At 33.1% G+C, this 16524-nt stretch overlaps 3 protein-coding genes across 3 annotated transcripts in view; 2 read left to right on the top strand and 1 right to left on the bottom strand.

The window, feature by feature from the left end:
• LOC104735062 (protein NETWORKED 2C-like) lies at nt 527-3273 on the top strand. Its single transcript, XM_010454777.1, has 2 exons — nt 527-721; nt 803-3273. The coding sequence occupies exons 1-2, from the start codon at nt 628-630 to the stop codon at nt 3271-3273; spliced, it is 2565 nt and encodes an 854-aa protein (XP_010453079.1). The 5' UTR covers nt 527-627.
• Nucleotides 11250-15913, top strand: LOC104735063 (AP2-like ethylene-responsive transcription factor AIL6). The gene is made up of 9 exons (XM_010454778.2): nt 11250-11376; nt 11568-11824; nt 12277-13000; nt 13172-13254; nt 14550-14558; nt 14653-14741; nt 14843-14916; nt 15013-15140; nt 15227-15913. The coding sequence occupies exons 2-9, from the start codon at nt 11686-11688 to the stop codon at nt 15760-15762; spliced, it is 1782 nt and encodes a 593-aa protein (XP_010453080.1). The 5' UTR covers nt 11250-11376; nt 11568-11685; the 3' UTR covers nt 15763-15913.
• Nucleotides 16207-16524, bottom strand: part of LOC104735064 (receptor-like cytosolic serine/threonine-protein kinase RBK1) — a 4609-nt gene continuing 4291 nt past the window's right edge. Inside the window, exon 9 of the mRNA XM_010454779.1 lies at nt 16207-16524. This exon is cut by the window's right edge and continues 2 nt beyond it. Coding sequence (XP_010453081.1) covers nt 16439-16524 — 86 coding nt within the window. The 3' untranslated portion in view covers nt 16207-16438.

The raw sequence follows: 16524 nt of genomic DNA on the forward strand, positions 1-16524 counted from the left end.
AGGGATGCATATACATGTAACATGTGTAGATTCATTTGAATTGTTCATAACTGTAACAATTATGAATGGGAACAAATTTAGGAAGGAAAAACCAAATTAAAATGTACATTTGATTAATATTATTCTTTGCTTTTGCATTCTGTTGTTATCTCAGGACTTGTGATCTCTCTCAATCAAATAACCTTAAAATTAGAAGAAAACAAACAACAACAAAAAGGCAAAAACAATTTGCAAAAATATTTGTGGTTAGATAGTTTTTTAGTTTTTTGGGTGGTTTTTATCAAAATAAAATAAAATATAAAACTAGTTTTGGTGGCTCATTTGTTTTGTACTGTTTCGTAGATGAATGATCAACAACAAACGTTGTGCCTTTGGACTATATAGATCCAACGTTGCATGTGTTTTAAATAGCAACTTATCATTATTACTATGTTTCACCGAATCTTCCTCTCCGCCATTCTCTATCAAAACCAAATTTTACAACAACAACGACAAAAACACATCTCCTTTGGTTGTCCTGATCGAACGAAAACTCCATAAAAGAAATTATTAAGACAACAATGAGATTTTGTTCAATGTATTGAATAAATATATTAAAAAAAAAAAAAAAGAGAAAAAAGAATAAGGATGCTACGAAGAGCTGCGAGCAATGCGTACTCATGGTGGTGGGCAAGCCACGTTCGAACTAAACAATCCAAATGGCTCGAAGAAAACCTCCAAGGTTACAATATTACATTAATTCTCTCTTATCATTATTCATTTCTTGCACGATTTCAGAATTTTTGATAACATGTTTACATAGATATCGAGGGAAAGGTGCAATACGCACTTAAGCTTTTGGAAGATGAAGGTGATTCTTTTGCTAAGCGTGCAGAAATGTATTACAAGAGTAGACCTGAATTGATAAGTTTTGTGGAAGAATCTTTCAAGGCTTACCGTGCTTTAGCTGAACGCTATGATCATATCTCCAAGGAGCTTCAAAACGCTAACACCACAATTGCATCTGTTTTTCCTGACCAAGTCCCTGAGTTTGCCATGAACGAAGACGACGACGACGATGCTCCTACCACACCTAGAAAACATAAAACGCATGCATCAAATCAAAATGTTCCGAAGGTTCCTAATTTTCCCATTAAAGATCCTGAGGCTGCGAAAAAGTTGTTCATGTCAAGGAACGCTATTAAAGAACAAAACGCGTCGTCGTCCGTTGTTAACAAGTCCGGGATGAGTAAAGCCGAGGCGGTGGAAGAGATTGATAAGTTGCAGAAAGAGATTCTTGTTTTGCAGACTGAGAAAGAGTTTGTGAAGAGCTCTTATGAGAATGCACTTGCAAAGTATTGGGAGATTGAGAAATGTATCACAGAGAAACAAGGGAAGGTGTGTACTTTGCAAGACGAGTTTGACGAAGGTGCTGTTGTCATAGAAGATAAAGAAGCTCAGATATTAATGTCCACCGCAGCTCTCAAATCATGCCAAGAGAAACTAGAAGAGATGAAAGATCAACAGGAAAAGAATGTGAAAGAATCTGAGATTACAAGAGAACAGATCAAAGAGTCAACAGAGGAAGTTAGTAATCTTTCTGATGCATTGCCTGGTGATGGAAAAACAAACCAAGAAATAGACAGTGATAAGGAGAAGTTGGAATCATTAGAAGAAAATGTAAATGAACAATTTGATGACTTTGAGGCTAAGTCGTGTCTTACCATAACAGACGTGGCTGATAAGATTGATGAGCTTGTGAATGATGTGATCAATTTGGAGAGCTTGTTCTCATCTCAAGCAGCTTTAATACACAGACTAAGAGAAGAGATTGATGATCTCAAAGCACAAATCAGAGCTCTACAAAAAGAAAACAATTCATCTCAAACTGATGACAATATGAGTAAGAAGTTGAAAGAGATGGAGGAAAAACTGAAGGGTATTAAGGATATAGACCAAGAAGTTGAGGAAAAGAATAAGAAGATTGAAATACACCTTACACAAGCACATTTAAAACTAATTTTCTTATCCAAGAGAGTAAAAAGCTTGAAGCAAGAAGGGGAAGAAGACAATGTTACTACTACTAATGTGCCAATACAAGAAGATGCAGAATATTTGACTGATACAAAGTTGCCAGAAGAAAACATTGATGATTCAGTTGTGTCTGAAAATGTGTCAAACATTAATTCAGGATCTGAAGTGGTCGATACTGAAAAAGATCTCACTGATGAAGAAGTTAACCAAGAAGAGACAATTGAAGCTACAGGAAAGGAAGCGTCATTAGATGATTTAGAGAAACATGTCTCTGTCACAACATCACCAAAGCCAGATATTATAACAACACAAGGGTCTGATGAGGCAGTTTTGCAGCAGTTGCTAGCACATGGGATAGAAGGCAGAGAGAAACATTTGTTAACCGAATACACAAAAGTACTTCGGAAATATAAGGAAGTAAAGAAGATGTTAGATGCTGCTGAAACTAAACTGAAGAGCGTAAACACAGTGAAGGATGAACAAGTCAGAGCCAAGGATCAACAAGGGGACAAATTGTTCATGCTAATTTACAGAGAAGATTATGCCACAAATGCAATAACTGGTCAAAAGCAGAGGCTATCACCAAATGAAGAGCAATTTGGAGCACGCGTTGATGCATTACTAAGCGAGAATCTAAACTTGTTGGTGAGGTTTAGCAACTCCTTTGGCCAGATACAACAGTTTGATACAGGGATCAAGGACTTACACGTTGAGATATTGAAGATCATAAAACAAAAGAATCAAGATGGAGGAAGAAACACTCTCAAATCAAATGTTCGTCCCATATACAAACACCTCAGCGAGATCCGCACTGAAATGACTGTTTGGTTAGAGAAGAGTTTGCTTCTAAAAGAAGAAATTAACATGAGAGCTTCAACTTTGAGTGACATACAAAATGAAATAACAGAAGCTCTCAAAACAGATTCTGAAGACTCTGATAAGAAACTTACAATCTACCAAGGAGCGAAATTTGAAGGCGAGGTTTCGAACATGACAAAGGAAAACGATAGGATAGCAGAAGAGTTGCAAACAGGTTTAGATCAAGTTACAAAACTTAAAAAGGATGCTGATACGACCCTGGAGAAACTAAGTGAGGAGCTTTCACTGTCTGAATCAAATGCAGAGTCTTCGCAAGATGGCAAAACTCGCATTCCTTTGAGGTCATTTATATTTGATGTGAAACCAAAGAAGCAAAGACTATCCATTTTCTCTTGTATTCAACCTTCATTGTATAAGAAGAAGCCTACTTCTGGTTCTTAGACATCTTTCCATGTAACTTACCACTGTTACAAATGTATTTGTTAATGAATTTTAAATCTTTTCATTTTGACTCAGTCTTGGAAGAAGCATGTTTAATTTGCTCCTTTCCTCATTTCACTCATAAGAGAATGGTGTCTTGTCTAACGTGAAAGCAAAAACGTGGGCTTGCCTCTGAGATTTTAATCTTCTTGCTGGATCCTTCAACATCTCATATGAAGGCCTGTTTTGCATTTTTCATATTGTTTTGTATTGGCAGGTCCAACAGAGACAAATTGAATTTGTTTCACCATAATTGTTTCAGTTTTACAAAATAAACTGGCAAAACGTTTTCAAACAGTGACTTCAGATCAAAGTATTGTATCAAAACGTCAAGACAAAACTTACTTTGAATCTGATTATTTTTTCTTTGTTAGGTCTGAGATGACAAAAAGAAATGCAAACGTCTCTAGGGTAAATTATACTAATAATATTGGTTAAGCTTACCAATTACTTTATTTTCTTACTTTTTATTAAGTGTAATAACCATATATATATGACTTTTATATATATTAACTACTCTCTCTGTTTTATAATATAGGATGTTTTAAAGGTTTTTGCTTGTTTCATAATATAAGATATTTTTAATTTTTGAAGTAACTTTTAAACAACTTTTATATTTTTATTATTTATTTTATGCAATTTTATTTCTGATTGGTTAAACTTTTTAAAAATAAATATTTCTTATCATATGTATTTTAGTTAAAACATATTATATTTTGAAACGGATAGAGTATCTAACACCAGCTAGCAGAATCAGAATCGCGTTAGTGTAAGCTAAGCTGTTCACGGCTGTTTTGTTTGACTAAGGGACAATTCACACACATCTTCTTCGTGATCTTTGCTGTAAAAGAAAGAAATTAAAACAATAAAATTATCAAGTTTTTGTCACTATTAACCCATCTATTAAACTACTATATTTTTTTAACGTCTAGCTAATCTATTGTATTACTACTTTAATCAGTGATTGTACCCAAAAAAATTTACTCGTTATTCTATGGTACACATAATAAGAATTTTTAAGAAGTGTGCAAAGTGCAAACATCATTACCCCAAGTGGGTAAAATTACCCTTCAAACACGGAGTTACTGTCAGAAAAATATATATTTATGCTTTTCGCTTTGTCGATTATAAGTGTCTATAGCCTAATAGTATATGATTAATGTTGTATGTATTGTTGATTTTAATTAGGACACTATTTCCATCTTTCTAAACTTACTATTACAAGAAATTTTAAATTCTTTGAAACAATTACACCATTTCTGTAATACAGTTTAAAACGTGATCGTAAGAGTTTCTGTCATTTTCTAGAATCAGATAATCAAAACCTCCACCATATTTTATATATATAAAAAAAAGATACAGTATATTAATTTCGCAGCTAATTTGGGTCTTTGCCCCTACTAGTTTGCCTAATACAACCAAAACATTCGAAAGATTTTTTTTTCAAAAAAAAAGAGACAAAGGTTAAAGTGCAAATATTATAAGGAGTAATATGTTTTGGGGGGAACAAAAAGAATTAAAGAGAGAAGGTTTAGTTAAGGAGATTAAGACAAAAGATGAGAGATTAAGATAATAGAAAGGAGGACAGGGTCGCACGTGCAACACCGAAATCTTCGACCAGAAACGTTGTGAATCAAAAGATGCTGCGCACGTGCCTCCTCGGTCAAAGGTCAAAAGCAACTGATACACTTACCACTAGTTATTGGACCTCCCCAAAAAATATATAAACAACATTACATTAGATGAATCATAAAAAATATTGCATTATTTAAAAGAGAAATTGCTGGGTATCCAAGATAAGGATGATGATTAGGAGAGTCTGTGTGTTGGTAAAAGACTCTTTAAGAGTTAATTAACTATTTCAAAACTCAAAAGATCTTTAAGGTTTGTTCATATTATTAGTTCACACCTCTACCTTCTATTACGTATAATCTGAACTCGATATATTAATAATCATGGCTTACTCCAATGTTTCCAATCATTCTATATTTTCTACTATATGGATATATTTACATATTATGGTGGTTTTATAATTAATTTTCTATACTTAGTTTCACCTAGAGAGAAAATTATTAAATGGATGATCGAAGTGTAACATTTATATATAATATTATAGTTTATAAAACTATGAAACAACAGTCGGCAGTAACTTGTATATTCTATATTGTATAAATTTTTGCATGTATTTGTCAATGATTGAAAAAAAATGTGTTATCCAAATTATTGTAAGATCATCATACTTATTATAGACTGTCTGTCACCTAACAATTTAGCAAGATATATTTGAAATTTATTTTTTTGTTTAAAAATATACTTTCTGTATTTTCATAATGTATAATGTGATGGAGAAATTATTTTGTTTTATAATATTATTTTTATTTTTTAATATATAGGATGTTTTAAATAGAGCATGCAAATTAAGAAATGATTATTTTAAAATAATTCAATCAATTATAAATAAGACTGTATAATATAAAATATTAAATTATTCTAAAATTTGCATAAAAAATTGAAAACATTTTATATTATGAAACACTAAAACTTCTCTAAAACATTTTATATCGTGAAACGGAGGGAGTATAAAATATTTTTAAATTTTATATTAATTTAATATTTTATACTATGTAATTGATTGATTAAATTTTTTAAAAATATTACTTTTAATATGTATATTTTTTTTTATATTTTAAAGCGGAAGAAATAGACATGAAGTGAATATAGAATCCATATAAATCACTTATACCAAACAAAAGAGAATATATTTGGTCAATTTCAACAAAATCTGATTATACTATTGGATGAAAGAAAAACTATGATATGATCAGTATAATAAAGTGATACATATATATATTAATGATATATAAATACAACTACTTACTTACGTGTGATGGAATCATATATGATATTTGTGATTCAAGAGGGCGAAAGAGGAAGCTAATGTGGAAGCATGTGCTTATCCTCTCAAGGTGCTAGATTCAGCCACGTGTGAGGACGTGGCTCTTTCTAAATATGATTTGCAAAAAATTACTATATACATGTGTTCGGTGTTCCAATAAGATTATTATACTTTATATTGTATTATGAATTATGTATGTTATAAGGTTCGAGCTTGTAATTGTATCGTCAGAGGGTTTGCATTCGATACAAAAGAGGCAGGTGTGACCATCCCCACGTGTGATTCACATGCAATTAGGAGATTTTAAAGCAAAGTCTTCCAAAGAGCCAAATAATTAGAGAATATAAATATTTTGAAAATGATGAACTTTGAGTTGAGTATAAGGACAATAACAATCGAGGATAAATGTTTAGGTATTTTTAATGTATGTAACCGAATGTATCACGAATACCTGTTAATGGCTATAATGCCACGTCATTATGGCCAGAACCCTAACGAGAGGCCACACGTCCCCCATTGAATTTTTAAACAGAAACACCTATGATGATCTCGCACAATTTTAACGTATTCTTTCTTTCTTTCGTGAACTGGCTTCTACGTTTGAGTATGAACGACAATCTCTGATTACGGTTTATGTTATTCTATTTGTACTTAATATCAAATTCGCTATTGACCATCAACTTTTTGTCAAAGGATCACTGAGCAACATTGTTTTTTAAACATGTTTTAATAAATTAAAAATAAGATTTCAATATTTCGATCAAGTATATCATCATTTCAGCATATTTTTGACTATATAATTTTGAAAGAATTCTACATAAAGTATAAAAATCGAATAATTAATAAAAACCAACTAGATGATTTTCTACAATTTTATAAGCAAATAGGAAAGAAATAGCTTTAAACGGAAGTGATCTTGAAATTATGATGACAACTATATTAGATCGTTAGATTAGCTATATAAAGTTTTGAAGAATTATATGTCAACCCATCAAGACATGCATTCGTAATCAGTCCGAATCCAACAGGAAGCCAACATTCCAAATGATGGTCAACCCATGGGTCAACGGACGTGATACTTCTTTCATTGTCGTGCCCGTCTATCTGTAGTAGGCATGCTGGTTCACATTCATATATAAAGCGACTCGACCAAACTTGTGTGTTTCCATCGGTGGACCGACTCACACACGTCCACTAGAAAGAGATGTTAGATACGCGACTCAAGCGTGTCAACGTTCATTCATCCGTATGTCTAAGATCTCATTTCGAACTATCAAGAATATATAACTTTACATCGACATTACTGGTTTCAAGCTTAAAACTTGCAAGCTTGTATATATTATGCATATAATCAATATATTAGTTGTTAGTTGTTACGTATGGTAATCAATATATATATATACACATTGAAACAGATTTAATATATGACATAAAATCGTAAAGAAATCCTATATATTTATAATATTGGTGCATATAATCAACCATACATATACAAAGATTCATTTGATTATTGTTCTGGGCTTTTGGCTGCACTATACGAAAGATGCTTGATTAGCTAGGTATCTTACAAAAGTTTTGATTGTTTGATTGCGTTTGTACATATATTTTTCGGAAGGTAGCCAAAAATAAAAATTAGAAACCGCTGTAAAAAGTAAAATAAACCCTCCATCTATCTAAAAGACGGGCAGGCCGCAGATAGATATTTGTTTAAATCTAAGGGACAGTAGAGATACAAATTAAACTACATATTAAAAATAAAAAAAAAAGCAATATATATGAGGTTGGAGATATTGGAGTTTGAATAAAGTAGACGTATAGGATACGAGATGATCTATAGATATATAAAAATAATACGACATGAAAGCCCTAATCACGTGCCTTAATTGCTGGGCCTTACCTTTTTTTGTTCTCCTTAAAATAATTACTTTTTTTTTTTAATTTGCTTCGTTATTTACAGAGGAAACCCGCCTCCTCATCTGGCGGGTTGTTCCCCACAAGCCTTTTCTTTTTTTTGTTTCTCGAACTCTCAACTTCTTTCAGCATTTACCATATTTTTTAACTAATATACTTAGTAGTAATAATTAAAGTTTTCCGATTTGATTTATATACAGTATGCAAGAAAATGTTATTTAACCGCGACCCAATATTATTGTTTTACCAGGGAACTTGACCATTTTCTTTGACCCAAAAGGTGTAGCTAGCTAGTGTTGTTCTTGTTTTAATTAGTTCTCACTTTTGCATTCTAGCTAAACTTTACTTTTTTATATTGCTATAATGAAAATTAAGGTGTGAGCCTTTCATTTATCAAAAATTTACGATATCTTATAACTATAGATATATATAATATAATTTTTTTTTCACACATAATGGTTATAAAAAAATCTAGGCTAATTGAACACTACACGTTTTCTATCTATCACGTACGACTAAATTATAGTATGATTTTTAGTAGTATACAAAGTAATATGTATTGTCATGCAAGACTTTAAAAAATCTACCCCCCCCCTCCCGATAAAAAAAGTATGTTGGACTTGGATGTGTGTCGCTAAAATATGAAATCTATTATTAATTAACGAGGGGTTAAACTGTAAATAAAGGACGTACCCGAGTAAAAAAACAAAGCTAAGAAAAGAAACCAGACCAGGAAGAGTAAAATCAGGTTGGGTGGGTAAAAAATAAAAAAGATGAAGAGGAGAGACAATGCATGTACGACAAGTGGAGAGCGTGGAAACAATTAGTGGTTTGGTTTCGAGTTTAGGGGTACTTCTGTAAATTCTGGTATCGCCTCCCAGTCCCAGACCTTTTGCGACCGTGTTCTAGACAAAATTTCTCCTCCGCAGTGCTATTAAAAAGTCACCTCCACAACTAAACATTTTTTTTTTGTTTTTCGTAGGCTATTGACATCGGTAGTCTATTGAAACAAAAATATTAAAATAATTTATTTTAAAGGTTTATAAATGAATAACTATACTAAATAATACTATATGCGGAATAAAATACCATAGAATCAAATCGAGAAAAACCTCTCCACTCAATTAATATGGCAGTTTACTTAATTAACTTACTTTTACAAACCCATGTATCTCTCTACAAACATAATTTTACGATGATTATAAAAATAATGAATACCATCACACGATTCTGCAAACTATCAAGTTAGTATTAGAACGTAGTAGAAATATAGAACACCATTTAATAGAAAGGAAAATTAGAACGTATTACTCGTTTTGGTGTGTTCACGCGATAAACGTTTAGTGATTGTTATTCTTTATCCAGTAAACATGATTACAAAAATGACGTAAATACTAATGTGTTTGTTAAAAATTGTTATATATAGGTTTAGATACAAATTCACATGTAAAACGAAATCGTAATAATAAACTGAAAACATAAACGTACTTAAGGTTATTTGGCAAAATTTGTTATGAATTTTTTTAATCCACTTGAACAAATCATAACGGAATTCTATACTGACATAATTTTCATTGTCTTCTTCGGAACTTTCGAATACGAATCACTTGAATTTTTCTTTCTTATGCTTACATTTTAGAGGTAATCGTAAGATAGTTACCATTACTCATAATAAATTGCTCAGTTCTCCGCGCGCTGTTGAAATGATGTGATGTTTGTCGATCGACCTTGTACAAACGTCAAAAATAAGACTGTGCGGATGATCAACATATGGAGTACATTGAGTAAATGAGTATCAAATATGATATTATCAAGTATGATATTAAAGAAAATATATGAGATATACATGTTAATAATCACCCATGTTAAAGAAAATATAATAATTTTTTTTTGAAATGCAAAATAGTGAAGTGTTTTTTAGATACCTGACTCAAGTTCATATGCTAGACTACTAAACCATTGGTGGAAAAAACTTGACAATGACTAACAGAAACAGATTGTCACGTTTATGCTTTGGCAGTTATATATATGGTTCATATGATAAGTTTGATAGATGGTGATTAAGATATTTATTGAATCCGTCGTTTATAAATTACCGATAAAATATTGATGAACATTAAATAAATTTCTAAACTGAATACTATCTTATATGATGAAGAATTTTTGAAAAGATTTTTGACAAAAATATATGGCCACCCGTCACACATTCATTAAACAAACAAATTACTCTAATCATTAAGTAAAACTATACATGAATTTTTTTAAATTTATTTATTTACTTTATTTTTTAGTTAGTAAGAGGTTCTGAATCTAAGCTCGTACATCCTCTCAAGATGACCAAAACATTTTATATGGAATTTCTTTAAATTTTACAACTATCAAATACACAAAAAGAAAAAGTAAAAGTATTGCTAACAAGCTAAACAAAATATTATGTTGTTCAAACTAATTAGTAATTTAAATTTTAAAACTTGGGAAAGTACGAAGAAACTTGCAACTCATACTGATAAAGTGACATTCTTCTTTTTTTTTCCCCCGAAATTTAACTCGCATTTGTTTTTATTTTGTTTGTCTTAAATAGTTTTAAGTGATAGTCAAAAGGTCATGGGTCGGACAAAAATAACATGGAACAAAATATTGTGTAACTGTTTATTACATTACAAAACGAATTAAGTAAGATACGTCTTATTTGTTAGTCATATCATAAGAGAAAGAGTAAAATAATCAGAAAAAGTTAAAATTAAAAAAGCTAATAAGAATAAGTAAAATATACTTTATACATCGCTCTCTCTCTCTCTCTAAAAATCCCCTCCGGTATTACGCCGGACGACACAGAAGAAACCGCTTCTACTTTTCTCTCTCTCTCCTGACTCTCTACTACATGCACATTCTCTCTCTCCACTGCAACTTTTGTATCTTTTTTTATAAATAAATAAATATATTATTTTTTCTTTATAAGTATACGTCTGAGACGTTCCATAAAGAGCTTCTGCTTCGGCTTCTTTTTCCTTTCTCATTACTACTAGCTTCATTTAAAATCTCAGACACACCGGTTTACATGCATTTGATCTCTCTTTGTTTTTATCCAAAACACATGCAATAGCCAATATATAGAGATAGATAAGATCTTCTGAGATAATATATATATACACCTCGTGATTATCGTTTTCTCAAATCTAGTCTTCGTCTTCTTTCTTCCACACAAATGCTCAACAAGTACTGAAAGCTTATAGAGTCAGTGTAACGCCTTAAGTCAGGTTTGTACTTTTTATATATATACACCACATAGGAAAAGAAAAGGGAAAAAAAAAAACAACCTTTATTTCTGGGTTTCTTCTTAAATCATCTTTGTCTTTTTCTCCAGTATCCATTTGTAGGCGTTCCCATTCTCTCTTTTCTCATCCTAACTTTTTTTATTTTTATTTTTTTACTTACTTTAATCTCTCAGCTCAGCAGAGGATTTATTTACCAAAGAAGAAGAAGAAGAACAAACAAGAGAGAGAGAAAGAGAAAAAAAGTAGTATATATAAAAAAGCAGAAAGAAAAAAGAAAGGAAAGAAACTAAGATGGCTCCGATGACGAACTGGTTAACGTTTTCTCTGTCACCAATGGAGATGTTGAGGTCATCTGATCAGTCTCAGTTTGTCTCCTATGACGCTTCTTCCGCCGCTTCCTCTTCTCCTTATCTCCTCGATAATTTCTATGGTACCTCTCTCTCCACGGAGAAAATTTCATTCTTTTTTTTTTTTTTGGTTACGACATATACGAATAATGATTGTGATGGTGGTCTTGAAATTAACAGTACATAGGAGGAGGCTGTGTAAAAGTATAGCCTCTGAGTAGTAACCGACTTGGTTGTTGTAGCTTATCCCACCCCCTATAACTGAGTTTGCTGAACTCAGCCTCCTCCCCCCACCCTCGTGTTTTCTCTCTGACTTTTGTCTGTTTCCCGAGAAAGGCATAAGCAAAACAACCAAAAAAAAAAATCTAATTTTTATTTCTTCTCAATACGGTTTTAATACATACTTCTCCTCGTGATCTCTTCTTCTTTGATCTTCTTAACCCAAAAAACAAATAAAAATTCGATTTTGCTTTTCTCAATCTTCTGAGTATGTACGTATATATCTAAATCCATCAACTTTTATATATATATATAGGTTGGACGAATCAAAAGCCACAAGAGTTTTTCAAAGACGAAGCTCAATTAGCAGTAGCAGCTTCAATGGCGGATTCAACTATCTTAACAACGTTCGTAGACCCGCAGTCTCATTCTCAGAGTCACATCCCTAAGCTCGAAGATTTTCTCGGCGACTCTTCTTCGATGGTTCGTTACTCAGACAACAGTCAAACCGAAACACAAGACTCTTCCCTCACTCAAATCTACGATCCACGTCACCATCAAAACCACCACCACAACCAAACCGGGTTCTACTCCGATCACCACGATTTCAAAACCATGGCCGGTTTTCAAACCGCTTTCTCTACAAACTCCGGTTCTGAGGTTGATGACTCTGCTTCCATCGGAAGGACTCATCTCGCTGGAGAGTATTTGGGTCACGTGGTTGAATCTTCTTCCGGACCGGACCTAGGGTTTCACGGTGGATCTAATAACACCACCAACACTGGCGGAGCTTTGTCACTTGGGGTTAACGTTAACAACAGTACTAATCAGCACCGTAATGATAATGAAATTACTAATCATCATTACCGTGGTGGTGGTGAGAGAAACAACAACAACAACAACAACAACAACGAGAACAACGAGAAGACAGAATCTGAGAAAGAGAAGCCAATCGTGGCTGTTGAAACATCGGATTGTTCTAATAAGAAGATTGCTGATACGTTTGGACAAAGGACTTCGATTTACAGAGGTGTTACTCGGTAAGTTCATTCTATTAAGACAAGAAGAATCCAAGGCAGTTTTGTTGTGATTAGGGAATTTAATTAATTAAACTATTTTGTGTTATTTGACCTTTGGTCAAAGACTTGAAAGTTATTATTACTATTAGTTTAAGTGAAAAAGTACTAATGTAATATTTGATTGATATGCAGACATAGATGGACGGGAAGATATGAAGCTCATCTATGGGATAATAGCTGTAGGAGAGAAGGTCAGGCCAGGAAAGGACGTCAAGGTATATTTTTTTGTTCTCATTCAATTTTTTTTTTTTATAATTTGATTTCACAATTTCTTGAAACCAAAATTGTATATTGATTTTTGAGTTTATTTGTTCTCTCATGTCTATAATAAGTCAACATAACATTAGATCGTAAAAACCGGGTTTGTTTGATGTTTCTAAGTGGGTTTAAGAAGCATATAGTAGTAGAGTGAAGTATAATAGGACAAAGAAATTGAATGCAAGATTCAAAAGAAGCTTTACCTTTTTCTTTTTTCTATTGATATGTCTATATCTTTATATTATGATTGATAGAACTTTGGGTGGTGATTTGTATTTGTGAAGGGGAGCCAAAGTTTTTTTTTTTAATTTGACAATACTTTTGAGTCAGGACTCTGGAAAAAAAAGAAATGTATATAAAATATAGCTGTTGTTGTTGATTTTTCATATATTTAGCAGAAGGGTGCCGCCATTTTGTTCCTTTGTCTTTATTACATTTTTCTTTTTCCTTTCATTTCACACTCTTACACATACTAAAGCCTAAAGGTACATTACATGGGGTCCCCATGGCATTGCCTATATGATGCAAATCTCTGTTTCTTGATTGACATGTTTTTGGACCCACTTTGACCCTCTCTAATCCTACTACATATTACTACTCTCTCTCTAAGTGTTAGCATATATATATATACTATATGATTTGATGTTCTATGCAGGAATGTGATGTGAGACCATTGGACTGTTTTTCATCAGTTTTAGCCTTGTAGGTATAGTGAAAGAGTAGTACTTAGGTTGATTAGAGACTGATTTTGAGTGCAAAATATGGTGTTGAAGAAAGATATCAGGGATTTCAAAAGTTATTAATGAAAATTTTCAGAGAGTTGGGTGTAGTGTTTCTGCTGTCCATAAGGTGTCGGATTGATTTATGTGTAGTGTTCACATCAACAAAGCAAAGTCTGAATATTCTCAGTGGCTTTTGCTTTATTTCTATATTTTTTTGCTTTGTGCTACCAGTACGCACCACACAAGAGTGGGGATCTTGGGTTTGACCACATCCAACACTTCTATGCTCTTTTTTCGTTTTATTTTCAAATTCTTTCACTTTTTTGCTTTCTGAGTATTCATTAGACTGGTATAAAACATTCTTAAAATGTTAATATAATGGTTGACAACTAATGTGCCTTAGCATTATCATTTTGCATAATAGAACTAGTAATTTAAACGTCTTTAGAACTTTGGCTAAGTCTTGTACTCTCTTTTTGCATGTGCTACTCGATATGGGGATGCATTTTGGCTCTGCTTTGTATCAACAGTATACTTGGGTAAGAACAAATATCTGAATCTGAAGCTATGTAAATAATGTTGAATATGTATATATATCATATATGTGGTGTCTTAAAATTGTTAATGATTCAGGTGGATATGACAAAGAGGATAAGGCAGCTCGTGCTTACGATTTAGCGGCTCTTAAATACTGGAATGCTACTGCTACCACCAATTTCCCTGTAAATAAATACCTCCTTACTCCTCTTCTGATTTTATTAGTTTGTGGTTAATTTATATATATTGGTCACTCTTTACTAATCCATTTCTAATGCTTTTATAGATTACCAATTACTCGAAAGAATTGGAGGACATGAAGCACATGACCAAGCAAGAGTTCATTGCCTCCCTCAGGAGGTAAGTCCAAAAGCAAGAACTTATCAGAATCTAATTAATAGTTTAAAATATGTGTCTTTGATAGTAACTGGAGGTTTCAAACCAAATATAATTCAGGAAGAGTAGCGGTTTCTCTAGAGGAGCTTCGATATACCGAGGTGTGACCAGGCATCATCAACAAGGACGTTGGCAAGCAAGGATCGGCCGTGTTGCCGGAAATAAAGATCTTTACCTTGGAACCTTTGGTAAGTAAATTCAACAAACTTGGTCTTAAAAGATAAATTAATAATCATCTTCTGTTGTTATAAGTTTAGTTGTGGTGTTGTTGTAGCGACGGAAGAGGAAGCTGCTGAGGCGTACGACATAGCAGCAATCAAATTCAGAGGAATAAACGCTGTGACTAACTTTGAGATGAACCGTTACGACGTTGAAGCCATCATGAAGAGTGCACTTCCCATTGGTGGTGCAGCTAAACGTCTTAAGCTCTCTTTAGAAGCTGCTTCGTCAGAGCAAAAACCAATCCTCGGTCATCAGCTTCATCATTTTCAACAACAGCAGCAGCAGCAGCAACAGCTTCAGCTTCAGTCATCTCCGAATCACAGTAGCATTAACTTCGCTCTTTGTCCTAACCCAGCGGTTCAGTCTCAACAGATCATTCCATGTGGAATCCCTTTTGAAGCAGCTGCCCTTTACCATCACCAACAACAGCAGCAGCAGCAGCAACAGAACTTTTTCCAGCATTTTCCTGCGAATGCAGCTTCTGACTCGACCGGGTCTAATAACAACTCCAACGTTCAGGGATCAATGGGACTTATGGCGCCAAATCCGGCTGAGTTCTTCCTCTGGCCTAATAATCAGTCTTACTAAAACCAACTTCTTGATGAGTCAAGATTGTCCTAATCAGTCAAGTTTTTATCGTTTCTAAGGGCTTCAACTTCAACTTCTTGATTCTGGCTAACCCATCATAAGCTGACTAGAAGGATCTAAAAAATCTCACTTATGTTTTTGTTTTGATTAACTGTTGTTGTTTAGGCAGGAGTAGATGGGGGTGAAATGTGGTAGCATCTTAAAAATGGTTGGGCTCATTAATGTATTAAACGTCAGCTCGGTGGAGAAAATGGTAGTTTTTGGGAATTAGGGGGGTGGTTTCTTTTTATATTTTGTATGTATAAGGCTCATCAGCTTATCCGTAGCAAACTCTGTTTTCCATTTATGAAAAAAGTTATCTTCAGAAAGTTCTGAGTTGCTCTTGTTCTTCTATATCTCTTATGAGCCCATTTGGTATCAAATTGACAACTCTTTGGAGGTTGATGAGACTAACAAAGTTTAGTAGAACAAGAGAAAGACAACACATGTTGAAGATATTCACAGTTTGGTTGGAAAAGTAATAAAAAAAAAAAAGCTACCAATGGAGAATAAACAAGCAAAAACTCAGTCAAGAAAAGAAAAATCTAAAAAACAGAGAAAATAAAAAAACAGTTCTTTTTGGTTTTTCTGTAGAGGGCACTGTTATTAGGGATTATGTTGATCTGATTGCTTCTACTTACTCCATCAAGAGTTGCCTATGGCGGGTTAGCTCATTGAGGTATGAGGAAGAAGTGTGATCTTGTAGATCACATGCGCTCACAC

This window comes from Camelina sativa, chromosome 13 (assembly GCF_000633955.1).
Source record: "Camelina sativa cultivar DH55 chromosome 13, Cs, whole genome shotgun sequence".
Classification (NCBI taxonomy): Eukaryota; Viridiplantae; Streptophyta; class Magnoliopsida; order Brassicales; family Brassicaceae; genus Camelina; species Camelina sativa.

Bases quoted from the DNA above. Each gene is read 5' to 3' on its own strand.
- LOC104735062 (XM_010454777.1), top strand. From the start codon at position 628: ATGCTACGAAGAGCTGCGAGCAATGCGTACTCATGGTGGTGGGCAAGC. The intron at 722-802 runs GTTACAATATTA...ATGTTTACATAG, and splicing joins GCTCGAAGAAAACCTCCAAG to ATATCGAGGGAAAGGTGCAA.
- LOC104735063 (XM_010454778.2), top strand. From the start codon at position 11,686: ATGGCTCCGATGACGAACTGGTTAACGTTTTCTCTGTCACCAATGGAG. The intron at 13,001-13,171 runs GTAAGTTCATTC...ATTGATATGCAG, and splicing joins ATTTACAGAGGTGTTACTCG to ACATAGATGGACGGGAAGAT. The intron at 15,141-15,226 runs GTAAGTAAATTC...GTGTTGTTGTAG, and splicing joins TCTTTACCTTGGAACCTTTG to CGACGGAAGAGGAAGCTGCT.